At 44.3% G+C, this 17,982-nt stretch overlaps 2 protein-coding genes and 1 long non-coding RNA gene across 9 annotated transcripts; 1 reads left to right on the plus strand and 2 right to left on the minus strand.

Moving 5' to 3' along the window:
• Positions 1–388: 388 nt before the first annotated feature.
• On the minus strand, positions 389–5,033 carry LOC118387304 (uncharacterized). The gene is made up of 2 exons (XR_004826393.1): positions 4,912–5,033; positions 389–2,492 (listed from the first exon to the last, which is right to left on the minus strand). It is a non-coding gene; the product is annotated as an uncharacterized LOC118387304 (long non-coding RNA).
• Positions 4,048–8,870, plus strand: ntmt1 (N-terminal Xaa-Pro-Lys N-methyltransferase 1). 7 transcript variants are annotated; one of them, XM_035775511.2, is made up of 5 exons: positions 4,048–4,213; positions 6,321–6,461; positions 6,985–7,148; positions 7,388–7,640; positions 7,896–8,870. In XM_035775511.2, the coding sequence occupies exons 2-5, from the start codon at positions 6,377–6,379 to the stop codon at positions 8,150–8,152; spliced, it is 759 nt and encodes a 252-aa protein (XP_035631404.1). In that variant the 5' UTR covers positions 4,048–4,213; positions 6,321–6,376; the 3' UTR covers positions 8,153–8,870. The 7 variants fall into 7 exon arrangements, with proteins under 7 accessions (XP_035631404.1, XP_035631407.1, XP_035631402.1 ...); XM_035775509.2 differs by having other exon boundaries at positions 4,068–4,203; XM_035775512.2 differs by lacking the exon at positions 4,048–4,213 and adding an exon at positions 5,120–5,244.
• Positions 8,871–9,165: 295 nt separating this feature from the next.
• ndor1 (NADPH dependent diflavin oxidoreductase 1) lies at positions 9,166–17,904 on the minus strand. Its single transcript, XM_035775508.2, has 15 exons — positions 17,755–17,904; positions 16,286–16,425; positions 13,776–13,853; positions 13,508–13,605; positions 13,077–13,175; positions 12,776–12,877; positions 12,464–12,667; positions 12,133–12,260; positions 11,803–12,020; positions 11,485–11,592; positions 11,144–11,258; positions 10,772–10,918; positions 9,938–10,056; positions 9,731–9,825; positions 9,166–9,515 (listed from the first exon to the last, which is right to left on the minus strand). The coding sequence occupies exons 2-15, from the start codon at positions 16,418–16,420 to the stop codon at positions 9,371–9,373; spliced, it is 1,791 nt and encodes a 596-aa protein (XP_035631401.1). The 5' UTR covers positions 16,421–16,425; positions 17,755–17,904; the 3' UTR covers positions 9,166–9,370.
• Between the last annotated feature and the right edge of the window lie 78 nt (positions 17,905–17,982).

A 17,982-nucleotide genomic window follows, 5' to 3' on the forward strand; every position in this document is an offset into this window, starting at 1 on the left:
AGCGGTAGCCTGGAAGAAAGCAGATAGGTTGTTATTATCTATTAAAGATATAAGCCTGTAGTGTTCTCTGATCTACATTATGTCATTTTCTGCTCTCAAAAGTTCCATCCATATCCCTCTTTTTTTGTTGTTGTTTACAATTCATCCTCTTCCTTGTCACAAAGTCAAATGTGTCACAATCACATAGACTCTTTCAAGCTAACTCCAGCCTGGACAGTGCTGTTTTTTAAAAGAGCTATGGTAGAATCTCAATGAGGTCTTCACTGCGGCATCAGCTAGTGAATTGATGCAGATTCCTATACATTTCATTTCATTGATATTATCTTTTCACATAGAACATACAGGTATCCTTGTGTGATAATACTGAACTAAGAATTCTGATACTGAATGGAATTGTGTTTGGTTTTATTTCGAAATGCCACAAAATTAAGAAAATATATTCCACATCAAGCTCTCAATTCAAAGAGGTTCAGCAACATTTCTGTGTAGCTCACTTCAGTTCATGTGTGTCAGGTGTTGCTAGAAGCAGTCCCCTCCACAGTAACAGTGACACAGCACAACCATTCAGAGGGACCAATCAGATTTAGGGCTGGTCGGTGGTTGGGACATCCTCGTCTGATAGATCTAGGCCTGTATTCATAAAGCTTCTCACAATAGGAGTGGTGACCTAGGATAAGGTCCCTCCTGTCCATATTATCTTATTAACTATAATCTAAAATGTTAAACTGATCCTAGACCAGCACTCCTACTCCGAGGCACTTCATGAAAACGGTCCCAGGTAATGCAGACCACTTGGAGTAGCAGCTAGGGTGTTGGACTTTGACTGACAGACATCAGTAAGATTTGTGAATTTAGCCCAGCTACAAGACATAGACAATGGACTAGAACAGACTTAGATACTGGATTATGTTAGGATAATACAGTCGTACGAAACTCTAAGGCATTCATTCATAAGTTATATTCTTCAAGAATCAACCGTTGAACAGCAGAAAATCTTGTAGATTTTGGATTTAACCAGTTTAGATCGTCTTCTTGGAGTTACCGAAATGCCTTCAGAGAACATTTAGATGACAGTCCCACAATATTGTACAATAAATGACACCTAGGAAGACCACAGTTATGTCCTGCAACCACAATGTTGGCAAAACATTTCTAAAATATTCATATCTCAGAATTAGGTCATGGCCTTATTACAACATTAAGAGAACGTTATTGTTGGGTTGCCATACTAACCTGGGCTGTATTCAGAGTTGAAATATTGAGAATGTTGCAGAAAGAACTGTAATAGATATGGCACAATGTCAGTGAATCCTATCTGTTCATATGCATTTCTTTCTGAACGTTCTGTAACGTTTCACCCTCCGAACAGGCCCTTTATTGGCAGACAGACTTCTTTGCCATTAAGTTTGATTGGCTCTGAGTTTTCCTGCTTCCCTCTAATTGAATGTCTTCCAGATCTTAAGCAACGAGACTGTAGATCTGTCAAAGCTCAGTGTAATGAGATTTTTATATGGAGGTGACACAAATAAGTGTCACCTATATTGATGAGGCCTCTGCACTTCACACTGCATTGATAGTCACGTAAACCATAAGGCAGCACTTTGGTTTATATTTCAGATATACTTCTCGTGTAATATATGTGAGTCTAGTATTTTTCTCATGTAAATTTGGCTCTGTGATATTGGTAATGACCTTGGGTTGGAATTTATTTTGCCTGTTGTAATATTTAAATACAGTCAGAGCCCAAAATGAGTAACTACGGAGTATACTACAGACAAAGAATGGATTTGAAATGAGTGTGCAACTAGAAATACTGTGATTTATACCTAATTATTGTTGATTTTTTTTATCAACATAAACAAAATACTTACATTTTGGATTCCAATCCTCAAATCGAGGGTTGAGTGAGTCACAATGGGGCATATGACACCTGGGGGAAAATGTGTATTCTGTAGTAATAGAAAGCTCTTGATGAGGTCTACCCAATGGCAAAAAATCTACCTTAACATCAATCACATGAACTCAGCAAGGTGTGGGACAGGGGCTTAGCAGTCTTGGCATGTTGGTATGCATCTGCCCTGTGAAGTGGCGGCTTCGTATGGAAGTGTTTCCCGTGTAAGCGAGTGTGCGTTTGTAAGCATGTACGGTATGTAGATGATGGCCCGGCAAGGCTGTGACCTTGTGCTTATGTGGATGGTGGGGGGATGAGGCGAGTTTCCGGATGTGATTAGGATGATGAGTGTCGCCGACTGACCTCAACCCCTAGTGAGCACTAGCTTACCCATCAGCTACCCCCTACCCAACCCCCTTCTCTCCATCTGTCACCTCCCAATCCCACTACTAGCATTCTAAAGATGGTGACCTTGGAGAAGTTCCTTGTTAAAGTACTCTTTCTCAATTAATCTTTCCTCGATTCCTTGCATCATCTCTCTTCACCTCCTTTTCAAAATGCATAGAAAGAGAGGTGGGACCTTGGACCTTCTGTTCCAGTACTGTTGAGGAGGCAAGGACAGGAAGGGATTTGTTAGCATGTTGATCTGCCCAGACCTAAATCTTCGTCACACAACTTCAATAAGTCACATAATTTCAATTTAATTCAGGACGTACAGTACAGAAATATACTAGCATCCACCTATAAAATTACGTGGAAGATGCAAACAATCAAGTCGAAGACAGACACCGCCAGACAACAGGAGACACAGAAGGACACAAGAAAGGACAATTATTTGAAGAGGAAGTCTGTCGAGAGAGCAGACAGAGAGATGGTGGAGGTAGAGAAAAGCATGGAGAGATGAAGGTAGGGAAGGGATTCTCAGGCTGGCGTTGCTGACTAAGGACTATCTGATAAAAGTGTTGATTTCCTCTCCATTTCCCTGCTGCTGCTTTGTAATTCTAATGAGCAGGGAGAGTGTCAGGCAGAGACAGAGAGAGCAGATCAGATTAGATATCGACTGACTTGGGGCTGTCCAACTTCCTGACAGGCAAGCATTGCACTGAGTCATCAGTGAGCACCGCCAACAGCTGGTGAAGAGGACAGAGAGAGAGAGAGAGAGGCAGAAACAGAGAGAAGCAGAAAGAGAGATAGATGGATTGATGAACAGATGTACGACAGACCATGTATACACCCTGCACACCCATTGACAAATAAACAAAACAAAAGCAAAGTCTTCTTCTCATGCTTTGTTGATTTCAAAAAAGTTTTGACTCAATTTGGCATGACAGTCTGCTATAGAAATGTATGGAAAGCGTGTTGGGGGGCAAACATATGACATTACAAAATCAATGTTCACAAACAAAGTGTGCAGTTAAAATTGGCAATAAACACAGATTTCATGCCAATAAAGCCCCCTTGAATTGAAATTCAATTGAGAAAGGCAGGGGGAGTGATGGAGAGAGTGAGGAGAGTGAGAGACCAAGACAGAGGAAATTCAGAGAGAAAAAGAGATAGAAAGAAAGCAAATTGCTTATTTCACTTGCTTGAGCAATGTAAACATTTCCCATGCCAATAAAGCCCTTTGAATTGAATTGAGAGGCAGAAAAAGAAAGAAAGAAAGCAAGCGAGAGAGAGAGAGAAAGAGCGAAAGACCAAGATCAAGAGATCAAGAGAGCAAGAGAGAAAGCGAGCGAGAGAGAGAGATACCAAGAGAGAGAAAGAGGGGGGGTGGCTGATATAAAGTGGAGAGGGGTGGTGGAGAGCATAGACAACAGCGAAATGGACCAGAGGGAATGGGTGGAGAAAAGGGTGAGAATAGCGGGAGACAGAAAGAGAAAGAGGTAGGTGGAATAGAAGCAGAAGAGAAGTAAACAGTTATAGTAGAAAGAAGATATGGAGGCAATGACTGATAGATGGAGAGATGACCATATGAGAGGGTAATGGGGGGACTAGGAAGAGAAGGGTAAGGCAAGACAGGCCAGACAAACCCAACTTCTTCACGACAACCAAATTCTCATGAATTTTGATCTCTGCTGATGCACACACATACTGTAGCCCAACACATAGCCTATCTGTAATTCCGCGATAAACCACTGAGTGGAGACAGTGAACTATCTCATGCCACAAAGCCCAAACCAAATAAGGAAATTGCGTGGACTGCAAGGCGTTTGGCAGTGTGGTGTACAGGGATGCTTTCGGCAAGCAGAAAAAAGCACGTTGGCACTTGATTTGTGACATGATCGAGGTGTTTGGTGATTTAGGACTAAGACGTACGTGAAGGTAAATTGCCGCATCCCAGTTTGTAAAGATTAGCTTTGATTGAGGTCAGATGTTGGGCGCATTCAACTTTACAGCCTTGTCAACGCACTGATTCAACATGCTACCTACCGGTAGCTAGCTAAAGCTACTACGTGCTAGCTACTTTTCATCATTGATGGCGAAGTCAGTGGTTATCAGTCCTTGACAACTGTCTGCTTCCAAAAATAGATCCTTAAAGTAAAGTGCCTTGCTGTCATAACCACTTTGCTTGCTAACCTCCCAGATAGCCAAACTAGAAAACCATTTGCATTGCACTTCAACAAACAAGCTAGCTACCAACTAGCTAACATGGCAGTTTCTGGCTACCTGACCCCCATGTTCATTGTCAACGTGCACATTGGTTACTAGTTAGATTTGTTTTCAACCAGTAGGCTTTCTTCAATATTGGTGCATGTCACTAGTCGTGTCTGCCTTGTATATTTTGTTACGGTTGGTTTGATCATAGACCCTGATCTGCGGAGGGTCGCCCTCCCAGTTAGACCAGCGAGCTACACTACTTGGCAAAAAGTATGTGGACACCCCTTCAAATGAGTGGATATATTAGACATACCCGTTGCTAAAGTGTGTATAAAATCGAGCACACCACCATTAATCTCCATAGACAAACATTGGCAGTAGAATTGCCCGACTTTCAACATGGCACTGTCATGGGATCCCACCTTTCCAACAATTCAGTCAGTTCGTCAAATTCCTGAGCTGCCTGGTCAAGTGCTGTTATTGTGAAGTGGAAACGTCTAGTTCAACCCTCTTCCTGGAGATCTACGGTCCTGTGGGATTTCAGTCCAACCGTAATTTAACACACCTGATTCTACTAATTAGTTGCTCAACAAGACCTTAACGAACTGAATCAGATATGCTAAATTAGGGTTGGACTGAAAACAACAGGACAGTAGATCTCCAGGAAGAGGGTTGGGCAGTCATGGTCTAGGAGCACAATAACTGTTTGTCAGAATCTGGGTTTCCATTTTTTTTTTTTACCTTTATTTAACCAGGCAAGTCAGTTAAGAACACATTCTTATTTTCAATGACGGCCTGGGAACAGTGGGTTAACTGCCTGTTCAGGGGCAGAACAACAGATTTGTACCTTGTCAACTCGGAGGTTTGAACTCGCAACCTTCCGGTTACTAGTCCAACACTCTAACCACTAGGCGACACTGCCGCCCCATGCCGAGCAGCCTCACACAAGCCTAAGATCACTATGCACAATGTCAAGCATTTGCTGGAGGGGTGTAGCTCGCTGCCATTGGACTCTGAAGCAGTGGAAACGTGTTCTCTGGAGTGATGAATCATGCTTCACCATCTGGCAGTCTGACAGATGAATCTGTGTTTGGCCAATGCCAGGAGAACGCTACCTGCCATAATGCATAGTGCCAACTGTAAAGCTTGGTGGAGGAGGAATAATGGTCTGGGTATGTTTTTCATGGTTTGGGCTAGGCCCCTTTGTTCCAGTGAAGGGAATTCTTAACGCTACAGCATACTATGACATTCTAGACTATTCTGTGTTTCCAACTTTGTGGTAACAGTTTGGGGAAGGTCCTTTCCAGTTTCAGCACGACAATGATTTGTGCACAAAGAACTGACCTCAACCCCATCGAACACCTTTGGGATGAATTGGAATGCTGACTGCAAGCCAGGCCTAATTGCCCAACATCAGTGCTCGACCGCACTAATACTGTTGTGCATGAATGGAAGTCCCTACAGCAATGTTCCAACATCTAGTGGAAAGCCTTCCCAGAAGAGTGGAGGCTGTTATAGCAGCAAAGGGGGACCAACACCATATTGATGCCCATGATTTTGTAATGAGATGTTTGATGAGCAGGTGTCCACATACTTTTGGCCATGTAGTGTACTTGGTTAATTCTCTGCCATGCCCCACAATAACCCTGGTCACAAGATGAGTGCTGAACTGGGGCCAAGTTGGGCCACATTTGGCTACTCTCTGTCTGTGTGTGTGTGTGTGTGTGTGTGTGTGTGTGTGTGTGTGTGTGTGTGTGTGACAGGTGAGGATAAATACAGACCTCTCACGTCATCACTAGGACTTGGGAGTAAGGTTAAACGTGTCTCCTAGGGTTTCCCGGGGACACATGCTGGAGAGAATACAAGACGTCAGCTAATCATACCATCATGAATAACATCAAGTCGGCATCTCGGAGAGGAGTGAAGAAGCCTGGGAGGGGAGTAGGCACTGCTTCAACCAACGTAACACAAGGTGCAGGCCCTACTAAGGCAAAAAATCTGATGGTCAGGTAGCCAGAAACTTACTAACTAGAAGTCAACCTAGATGTGGCATGTTCCCTGCATTGCTCGCAATAAGGAGAAATAACTAAATAACCTTCTCCAAAGTCATGGGTCAGACCTACTAGTTGCTTTGTTATTATTTCACTCTGTGTTACTTTAGCTTTCGTCATAATAATCAACTTTATAATGAAGGCCCGAGGGGGTGTGGTATATGGCCTATATACCTCTACTAGGTGTTGTTCTTATGCACAACGCAACATGGGAGTGCCTGGATACAGCCCTTAGCTGTGGTATATGGGCAATATACCAGAAACACCAGAGGTGCCTGCCTTATTGGTATTATAAACTGGTTACCAATGTAAAAATGTTTTTTTCATACCCGTGGTATACGGTCTGATATACCACGGCCTTCACCATTCAGGGCTCGAACCACTCAGTTTATAATGATGCATATGTGGGCAGTCCTACTTACCTCAGCCCCTTGGGTTCTTCAGATAGGATGGGTGACGGTGTGCAGAATGAGACCGTTTTCTACTCCAAGGCTGAAAACTACTGGAGAGAAGTGGCGCCCACCGTGGATGGCATGCTAGGAGGCTACGGCAAGATCTCTAACATTGACATTGACGGCTCCAAGAAGTTCCTGCAGAAATTCCTTGGCGTAAGAACCAGTTTCCAAACTTCTCTGTAGAAACACACTTAAAGCGCATCATGTTAGGCTATGTATTTGCATGCATACTTTGTTTGCACACATAACGAAACCTAATGGGGGGGACATGGCTTAAAACATTTCAGGAAAATGATGGGCCAAGTATAGAGCATTGGCGTACTTCTTCTGCAGTTATCTGGTGCTGACATGTCAAGAAACCCACTCTAACCTCTCTCTCCTGGCACTAAAAGCAGGGTGAAGGGAAGACCGGCAATGGCTGCGCCCTGGACTGTGGCGCCGGAATAGGGCGCATCACCAAGCGACTGCTGCTGCCCCTCTTCAACACTGTGGACTTGGTGGACGTGACTCAGGAGTTCCTGGACCAGGCTAAGGTCTACCTGGGCGACGACAGCAAACGGGTGGAGAACTACTTCTGCCTCGGCCTGCAGGACTTTATCCCACAGGACAGACGCTACGACGTCATCTGGATCCAGTGGGTCATTGGTGAGTCCTCTCAACTCACAATTCTAAAAAAAAATTGGAGTTAACTGACATACTGTAAGACAGCTCTATGTTTAACTTGCTTAATTCTCAGACTTAATTATTTTTTATTTTGATTAGCTTTGTAATACAGAATGTTCTGTATTTATTTTAATCAGGCATATTGCAATTCAGCTGCAAATGTGTACAACATTATGCAATAAAACCAGACTGTTAAGCTTAGAGCTAGCCGCCCTTCCCTCCTTCCCCTCACCTCAGGCCACCTGACTGACGACCACCTGGTGGAGTTCCTGCACCGTTGCCGCGGTGGCCTCCGCCCTGAGGGACTAATTGTCATCAAGGACAACGTGGCCTATGAGGGCGTGATCCCCGACGATGTCGACAGCAGCGTGTGCCGGGAACTGGCTCTGGTGAAGAGCCTGGTGACCCGGGCAGGCCTCACTATCGTCTGTGAAGAGCAACAGATGAACTTTCCTGACGAGATCTACCAGGTCCACCAGCTGGCCCTCCGATAGGGACAGAGATGGAGGATGGGTGCCAATGCCAAAATGCTGCTGCCCATGCTCAAGCCATGGGACCTTCATGACAAGCTTCCTGTCCACTGAAAGTTGGACAGTCCAGCTTAGTGTGTAGGCGTGTTTATCTAATGGCGTATATATGACCCACTCTGTGTGAATACATCAGGTAGAGGTTTTATCGTCAGTGTAGTTTACTAAAGGATAATGGTGACTGATTCTGGGATCACCCTTAGGAATTATGGATGTACTGTATGGGGGCAGATCAGGTAAGGCTCAGAAATGCAAATGCCACTCTGAGTCAATTCTTTACTGGAGGACATGAGTTACAGCACTTGAGTTCACATAGGACAGGGATGAGCAATTCTTTTCAGGGCCATGTTCCATAGGGCACACAGTTTTGCAATGGAAACTACACAAAAACATATTTGGTCAAGTTCACGTACCTTATTGTAAATGACCCAGGTTCTCACTTTTGTCACTGAATGCTCAGATCTGTTTTCCCAAGTCGGAATTAGATCGAGCAACAAATCAGGAACAAAGTATCCCATCACTGGCATATATCCCTCCACATTACCCGTTTATGTAATTTATTCACAGTACCAAGAATACATAGATTGGCTGTTTGTAAGATGTGGCAAATACTGATGAAATTTAAGTACTGTATGTTTCCCATGAGTGTTCGAATGTCAAATAAACAACTTTTCAGGAAATCTCATTGTTTAGGTTACTGGTTGTGGGGGTGTGATGAATCTTTGGTCTAGTAGTTTCTATAACAAAGGTATGTTTTGGTACCTTTATTTACATCAAGATAATGGTCAGATCAATCTCAATTGGTCCACTAAAGGGACCCTATATTTGGGACAATTCAAATGTTAGGACCTTCAGTGTTAACTGAAACTTTTTTTTTTGCATTATTTATTAGCTGCAATTTTACAGATAGTATGTACATGTCGTATTGTTTTTCATTAAGTGCATGGCAGTCAAAGTAATGAATGTCAGACTTAGTCAAATACATTTTGGAAACATTTAATAGCGCTATGCAGTGTTGCTTGTAGTAGTGCAGTAGTATAATATCTAGTAATATTTGACACCTATTTTCTTTGATTTTGAATTCCTCTGCAGTGAAGTCACCACTGATTGTCAAATGAAAGCACTTGGAGCAGTATACTGACAAAGCTTGCTGCGTTTGAATAGCACCACTCTGTAGCCATGTGATCAGGACCAGGTCTCGCTCTGGAATCGGCCTGCCCTCTCCATGGCGACCAGCATCTCGTCCGCCTCGGCAGAGGACACGCCCCCTTGGCTCTGAAAGCCCTCCTTCAGGGCGTCACACACTGCCGTCGGCATCTGTTTGGCGTTGCTGGATACGGATGATAGAAGATATGCATCAGTAAAGACCTAATCTGGGGTTGTGCTCATTAGGGCACACCATGCACATTCTGATTGGTAAAACATTCGGCTCTGTATTTCATTCCATTTTGTGTCTACTGAACACAACCAGGGTAAGATGCCCACACATTTACCAAGCACCATTTTATCAATGTAGCACACATTTCAGCACGTTAAATTACTCACCCTGCGATGTAAAAGTAGCCGTTCTTATTGGCGATCAGGTCCCATAGCAGCTCAGCTTGCTCCTGCACACGCTGTTGCACATAAATCTTGTCTTCCTGCAAAAATCACACAAACATACCCATCCATTAGAGTGAAGTGTGTGTGTGTGTGTGTGTGTGTGTGTGTGTGTGTGTGTGTGTGTGTGTGTGTGTAGCCTGGTCTACCTACCTGGTCCCTGGAGAAAGCTGTGAAGAGTGTCAGCTGCCCTGCTTTCTCCATCTCCTCCCATTCTGAGCTGCAGTAGAAATCCTTAGACTGGGACCGGCAGCCAAAATACAGCACATTGGCTGATATACAAGAGGAGAAACAGGATTCAATTTACTAACCGGTATACGAACAGAAGGGAACAAGTATAGCAACAAAGGTACACATGTCTGTTACTAGGTAGAACACACATTGACTGACTCATACAGGAAATTATTGACGAGTGGGGAGAAAGCTATGACTAAATCATTGACAAGGCCATCGATGACATGACACCATTCACTCCTATGTGAAGAGTCAACAGCACATTTGAAGCCCAGGAAGTCGGTTTTTAGCTTGCCAAGACTGCATCTCATGGAGACAACATGTGTAGTTAGAGCTACTCCAGGAAGTGACATTGCAGGCTCAAGGTGCTGCCCCCTCGCATTGAGGATAAAAAAATAAACTGAATGGAGCTAACCACAGACAAAATCCTAGAGGAAAACCTTGTTCAGTCTGCTTTCCACCAGACACTGGGAGATTAATCCACATTTCAGCAGGACAATAACCTATAACACAAGGGCAAATCTACACGAGTTGCTTACAAAGAAGACTGTGAATGTTCCTGAGTTACCATTTTGACTTAAATCTATGGCAAGACCTGAAAATGGTTGTCAAGCAATGATCAACTGAAATCTTCCAGAGTTTTAGTCGACTGATAATAACTAAAACTAAGGATGAAATAACTAAGACCAAATCTAAAATAACACGGTACAGTAGTGGTGAGTGGAGGGTAAAGCCAATCCAAGGGTAACTCACCAGTCTTGCCCTGGGCTATCCTCTCCTGCAGAGCAGACCTGAAAGGAGCCACTCCCGTTCCAGGCCCAACCATGATCACAGGGGAGTAGGGGTCTTTAGGGAACTTCATACTCCCCTTCTTCACCCACAAAGGCACATAAACATCCCCTGCCAAGTGGAAGAGTCAACAAATTGACTGATATGACAGCTGATATAGCTACTGTGTTAATACCATTACCTTCTATTTGATATCAATTCAAATTCAATTTACAAGAGTTTATTTACCCAAAATGTGCTTGGCAAACACTGAACGTTCAGTAGCTACTAGCTACCTGCATACTGCATTAGAGTGCCACCATTGCTAAAACCATGTAGTAGACAGTGCTAACAGACCTTGTGTGGGGTCCAGTGAGGCTAGCCAGGAGGAACACAGGCCCTTGCGTGGCAGGTGCATCTTGGTTTTGTAGTGCACCACAGCTAGCAGTATCTGGATCCTGTTGGGATGTGCCTGTGTAGAGAGAAAATGGAATGGTCCAAGGGCCAGTGTAGGTTCAGGTTTTTGCTCCAGCCAAACCATTAACAGTTCATTTAACTAACAAAGTCTTGGTTGAAGACAATTAGTTGAATCCGGTGCATTAGTGCTTTGGCTGGAATAAAAGCCTGCACCCACAGCAGCCCTTGGGGAACATCATTGCCCAACCCTGACATAGGGCCTTTCAGTGCTGTAACCTCACCAGCAGGGAGGAGGCAATGGAGAAGGAGCGAGGCTGAATCTCAGGGAACAGGTCCAGTAGGTAGTCTACACTCAGCTCTGCTGTCGTGTGGGGGAAGTCGGTCAACACCTGAGGACCATGCACGCACACACACACGACCCCACAAACACACACAGGGAGTGGGAATCTGGACGCAGCCCTGTCGTATTGACCTTTGACCTGGCTCACCAAATCTATTGAACATAATATTGATTATTGTTGTAAGAAGTGGGATCAACTGAACTTCCATCCTGTGCCCCCAAGTGGCAGCATAATCACATCATTACAGGTCCCTCTAACCTCCAAGGCGGTGCGTCGCGGCCTGTTGCAGTAGGCATGCAGCTCGTCCTGGCCCTGGGCAGAGTTAAACTCAGACAGCTTCTCCCGCTCCAGCTCATTGGTGGCAAAGGTGGCGAGGAGCTCGAAGAAGGAGCGACGAGGCACTGCCGCTATGTCCAGGAAGCTCTCCACCAGATGCCGAACCGTGCAAGGTTGGGCCAGGCGGGCTGGGACCGAACCTGGGGAGACAGGGGAGAGGGTGAGGGGGTAAAAGAGGGACATTATGTGGTTGTGGATGTGACCGTCTCTCACGTACACCGATACAGGCAGTCAAATGTGACAAGCACAAACCTGTGTCGCAGTTTGTGGGGCTGAGGGTGAACTGGCGATCAGGGTCCAGTCTCAGGAGCTGACAGAACTGCTCCACGTCCTCAGGGGTGTTACAAGGTCTCATCATCACCACATCCCCAGCAGTGAACCTGCCAATGACACACACACACACACTTCAGTCAACCAGTTAAACATTATCATCTAAAGTCAAATCCTTTTTAAGCACAGTTTAACAACCTCAAGAGCAAGATGGTTCACCATCACAAAATACATTTTAGACAGTTACATTTCAAGAAATCGGTCAATAAACATGGTAGCAATTTCTTAAGGCTCAGTACATTAGAGCACTCACTCAATATCTGAGCCTGTGATGTCAAACTCAATGTGTCGAACATCCTGGAAGTGGGAGGCGTGCGTAACCCTTTTATTGGATACCACCCTGCCTGGAAAGGTGTGTGTCTGAGAGGGCGAGATCGGCGGCTCTAGCACGCTTCGCCTATCCGCCCTATTCTCAGTGACATCATCCAGAAATCTGACAACGAACCTCGGAGGGAGTCTGTAAAACGAACAACGGTAAGGGTACAGTTACAGTACATCATGGGAGCATATTCAGACGTAATATTAGACATATTGATTTGTCAACAGTCAAGTAAAGGAGACTTACGGTTCATCCACACTGATAAGACTCTGGCCTGCAGGTGTTGGGTATAGAGCTTGTGCCCTCTCCCAGAATGACGTGAGCCAGGGGTCAATCACCCCATCTGCGCTGTTGAACACAATGGTTGAACAATCCAAACGGTCAACAAAAGTTACGAGAATTAAGTGATATAAAGTAGTGACTTTACAGGTTACAATATTGAGCCAACATGGCATTATGAAGAATACAGAGTATATAAAACCAATAGAGGAAAGACTGAACGGGCCAAAGACAGATCCCTGAGGAACCCCATGCAACGGTCTCTCACCCCAGGTCGTGCTGGTCATCTGCCAGTCCCACAGGCAGCAGCACACTGGCCCCCAGCTGCATAAGGCGCTTGTGAAGCTTCTTGGCCACAAAGTTGAACCTACAAGTAAAAATCTAACTGTATTATTCAAAGCTAGGGTATGTTATTTTCCAGATAGTGCCTCATACAGGGTACAGGGTGCCGTTTTCATATGAATTGAGTCAATGCGGGAAGTGACTTTACGTAGAAGTCCACATAGAAAAACAATGGGGAAGTTTTTATTCATTAATCAAATTTTACTTCATCTCTCTTCCAGTCATTGACATGCGTGCCGTGATCCATGTTTGGGTTGGTAACTCACTACCATCGTAAATAGATTTCAATGGTGTGCATGTATAGACAAAGGGATTTCGAATGATTTATGTGGTTGCGTTTTTGACGAAAGCCCTCACTTGGGATAGGAGGAATCACCCAAGCCCAGCACGGCACAGTCTAGGCGACACAGAGATCCAGCGGGGAGAGACTTCCTAAACACGAACCGCCAGAAATTCTGCAAAGGAAGTGAAGAAAAAATTATACATAAAAAATGTCCAAGTCACTTTGGATGAAAGTGTCTGCAAAATGCCATATATTATTACGTGCAAATTGAGAGAGAAGCATGCAGCAGCACACAGCAGCTTTTACCAGACACACACAGTTTGGGCACTAATTATCTGATACCTTCATGTTGTCTGGTGGATCTCCTTGGCCAGTGGTGGAACACACGAATACAACCAGTGACTCAGAGATGAGGTTAGCCTGTTGAAGAAACACAACCCTCAGATGCATGCCAAATATAACACCCTCTTTAATTGAGCTGAGCTCTAACCTTGTCAACTTAACAAATCCTATTTAAAGCACATAGCTCAGCCTCAGAAATATCATAGCTATATACTGAGAATACCAAAAATTAGGAACACTTTCCTTATATTGAGTTGCCCCCCCCACCCCACCCCTCAGAACAGCCTAAATTTGTTGTTCCACAGGGATTCTCACCCATGTTGACTCCAATGTTTCCCACAGTTGTGTCACGTTGGCTGGATGTCCTTTGGGTAATAGACAATTCTTGATACACACGGGAAACTTTTGTTCATGGAAGACCCAGTAGATTTGCAGTTCTTGACACAAACCGGCACACCTGGCACCTACTACCATACCCCGTTCAAAGGCACTTACATTTTTTTGTCTTGCCCATTCACCCTCTGAATAGTACACACACACAATCCATGTCTCAATTGTCTCAAGGCTTAAAAATCCTTATTCAACACATCTCCTCCCCTTCATCTACACTGATTGAAATTAATTTAACAAGTGCAAGTGACATCAATAAGGGATCATAGCTTTCACCTGGATTCACCTGGTCAGTCTGTCACAGAAAGAGATTGCCTATCTAAGGTCTTCAAAAGCCAAGTCAACAAACAGGTCACTGACCATCTCGAATCCCACCGTACCTTCTACGCTGTGCAATCTGGTTTCCGAGCCAGTCACGGGTGCACCTCAGCCACGCTCAAGGTACTAAACGATATCATAACCGCCATCGATAAAAGACAGTACTGTGCAGCCGTCTTCATCGACCTTGCCAAGGCTTTCGACTCTGTCAATCACCGTATTCTTATCGGCAGACTCAGTAGCCTCGGTTTTTCTAATGACTGCCTTGCCTGGTTCACCAACGACTTTGCAGACAGAGTTCAGTGTGTCAAATCGGAAGGCATGCTGTCCGGTCCTCTGGCAGTCTCTATGGGGGTACCACAGGGTTCAATTCTTGGGCCAAATCTTTTTTCTGTATATATCAATGATGTTGCTCTTGCTGCTGGCGATTCCCTGATCCACCTCTACACAGACGACACCATTCTGTATACTTCCGGCCCGTCCTTGGACACTGCTATCTAACCTCCAAACGAGCTTCAATGCCATATAACACTCCTTCCGTGGCCTCCAACTGCTCTTAAATGCTAGTAAAACCAAATGCATGCTTTTCAACCGTTCGCTGCCTGCACCCGCACGCCCGACTAGCATCACCACCCTGGATGGTTCCGACCTACAATATGTGGACATCTATAAGTACCTAGGTGTCTGGCTAGACTGTAAACTCTCCTTCCAGACTCATATCAAACATCTCCAATCTAAAACAAAATCTAGAGTCGGCTTTCTATTCCGCAACAAAGCCTCCTTCACTCACGCCGCCTAACTTACGCTAGTAAAAAAAAACGGACTATCCTACCGATCCTCGACTTCGGCGATGTCGTCTACAAAAATAGCTTCCAATACTCTACTCAGCAAACTGGATGCAGTTTATCACAGTACCATCCGTTTTGTTACTAAAGCACCTTATACCACCCACCACTGCGACCTGTATGCTCTAGTCGGCTGGCCCTCGCTACATATTCATCGCCAGACCCACTGGCTCCAGGTCATCTACAAGTCCATGCTAGGTAAAGCTCCGCCTTATCTCAGTTCCCTGGTCACGATGGCAACACCCACCCGTAGCACGCGCTCCAGCAGGTGTATCTCACTGATCATCCCTAAAGCCAACACCTCATTTGGCCGCCTTTCGTTCCAGTTCTCTGCTGCCTGTGACTGGAACGAATTGCAAAAATCGCTGAAGTTGGAGACTTTTATCTCCCTCACCAACTTCGAAAATCTGCTATCTTAGCAGTTAACCGATCGCTGCAGCTGTACATAGTCTATCGGTAAATAGCCCACCCAATTTGACCTACCTCATCCCCATACTGTTTATATTTATTTACTTTTCTGCTCTTTTGCACACCAATATCTCTACCTGTACATGACCATCTGATCATTTATCACTCCAGTGTTAATCTGCAAAATTGTAATTATTCACCTACCTCCTCATGCCTTTTGCACACAATGTATATAGACTCTCTTTTTTTTCTACTGTGTTATTGACTTGTTAATTGTTTACTCCATGTGTAACTCTGTGTTGTCTGTTCACACTGCTATGCTTCATCTTGGCCAGGTCGCAGTTGCAAATGAGAACTTGTTCTCAACTAGCCTACCTGGTTAAATAAAGGTGAAAAAAATAAAAAATAAAAATGTTTTGTATACTCAGTGTATTCAGCTTTAACAAGGCAAGCAGATTCAATGGAGAATACTTATTTTTCATAGTAGTAGTGCTGTATGTTTGAATTATTTGAATTATTTAGGCTCTCTTATCTCGCTTGCTAACTGACCACATTGTAACTGTCAAGAGCCTCCGCTTTCACTTGCAATCCCCTCCTTTGCGCCTGACGTCCGATCCGCTCGGCCGTGTCCTGGGCAGTGCCCGTCTGGCTCCCATATAGAATCAACAGCTTTGGGGCTGACATTCTCACTGTGGATAAAGATGGGCACTTAAATTATGATTCTTCCAATATAGCAGGCTGTACACACTAATCCGACATGTTGGACATACTGTAACAGCAGTGTGTCAAGACACACAGAATAGCTAACCTAAAGAAGCATCCCATTGATGGCCTACACAATGGACACTTGATATGATATTGACATCCTTGAAAATTAGCTAGCTGTCTTTAGTCTGTTTACTCTTTTGGCAATTTACTTAGGTATTGACAAATGCATATGTAAGTTGCACCCAAGGTTATCTGTTTACACAGCCTTAGTTACAATCAGACTCGGTGCATGGTTATCTGCAGAATTAGTTACTGTTACAAAACTCAGCTGGAGTTTATCAGGACCACCATGTGACTACAGGTAAAGTTTACTACACTACCTTCAGTGCCGTAAAGGGTCTGGACCGAGACTGAGCTACTATAAAGCAGGTTGACGTTTATTGTCATGAATCTTGCCATGGAGGCAGAACTGAGCGATTTTGGCTAGATGGGCCAGCTGCAAATTCATAAAAATGCATCGAAACAAAAAAAAAATGTTGGTCTTAGGGCTAGGATTGTGGTTAAGGTTAGGTTTAAAATCAGATTTTATGACTAGCTAGTGACCACTCTGCAGAGGGTGGGTATAATTTGTTGAACGTTCCAAAAACTTCGTAAATAACAAGGTTGACAACAAATAACGCATACAAAGTTGTATAGCGGCAGAATAAGATACCGGGTATGGCGTGGACTACTTCATTAAGTTTTTCACTCACCACGTTTATACAAAAAAATGTCTGTCCTCACTCTGGTAGCCTATGGATAAACGTTAAGAATAAGCTACGTGTGAGTTGATGCCTATTCGGCAGCTAGTTAGCTAGGTGAATTGATCAGGCTACTTTGTATGCGTTGTTTGTTGACAACCTTGTTATTTACGAAGTTTTTGAAACAGATCCCTGTTGGAACATTCCACAAATTATACCCACTTCCCTGCAGAGCTTCCTCCAGGTCAAGATTCATGACAATAAATGCCAACCTGCTACTGTAAACCCAATGCGAGCAGGGTCGTAGGTCCGACAAAAAGGGCTGAAAGAGATAGCAGAATTATCTGCCATCAATTTAACCTAACTGTTAGTTTCATTTAATTAATTAGCTAACCTCTAGCTCTCGAGAATGGAGCCCAAGATGGCTCAAGTCTATTTGAATGGGCTAGCTAGCCTCTCGAGCAGTACCAGTGGCTAGTTAACTAACTAGTGGATACGTGACAGATCCCTCGTTCACGAAATACATCCATAAAACCCGGATAACAGCCCTGCTCAGTTCAAGATGCTCACCTACGGTAGCTATAACAGATTATCCTAGGGGTCTTTGACAATCTCGAAAGTGAATCTAATAATACTGAAAAACTCCTTTCTTCGACTAGGACTACATTTCCTCCAGCGTGTTGTTGTGTTTGCGCTTTACGACTGCAGAGCTTGAGTTTTGATTGGTTACTGGGCCGTTTTACGACAGTAAATTGACTAGTCAGCTGAGGCCATTCTACATGAAATGAAGGATGGAGG

The sequence above is a fragment of the Oncorhynchus keta genome, chromosome 9, assembly GCF_023373465.1.
Source record: "Oncorhynchus keta strain PuntledgeMale-10-30-2019 chromosome 9, Oket_V2, whole genome shotgun sequence".
In the NCBI taxonomy this organism is placed as follows: domain Eukaryota; kingdom Metazoa; phylum Chordata; class Actinopteri; order Salmoniformes; family Salmonidae; genus Oncorhynchus; species Oncorhynchus keta.

What these genes read in the sequence shown, in the direction of transcription:
- ntmt1 (XM_052525277.1), top strand. Translation starts at nt 5,568, where the DNA reads ATGAATCTGTGTTTGGCCAATGCCAGGAGAACGCTACCTGCCATAATG. An exon ending in GAGGAGGAATAATGGTCTGG is followed by an intron (nt 5,662 to 6,320) that starts GTATGTTTTTCA and finishes CGTGTCTCCTAG; the next exon opens with GGTTTCCCGGGGACACATGC. An exon ending in CTGGATCCAGTGGGTCATTG is followed by an intron (nt 7,641 to 7,895) that starts GTGAGTCCTCTC and finishes CCCTCACCTCAG; the next exon opens with GCCACCTGACTGACGACCAC.
- ndor1 (XM_035775508.2), bottom strand. Translation starts at nt 16,420, where the DNA reads ATGTCAGCCCCAAAGCTGTTGATTCTATATGGGAGCCAGACGGGCACT. An exon ending in CCCCACAAACTGCGACACAG is followed by an intron (nt 12,021 to 12,132) that starts GTTTGTGCTTGT and finishes CTGTCTCCCCAG; the next exon opens with GTTCGGTCCCAGCCCGCCTG. An exon ending in GATAGCCCAGGGCAAGACTG is followed by an intron (nt 10,057 to 10,771) that starts GTGAGTTACCCT and finishes CTTGTATATCAG; the next exon opens with CCAATGTGCTGTATTTTGGC.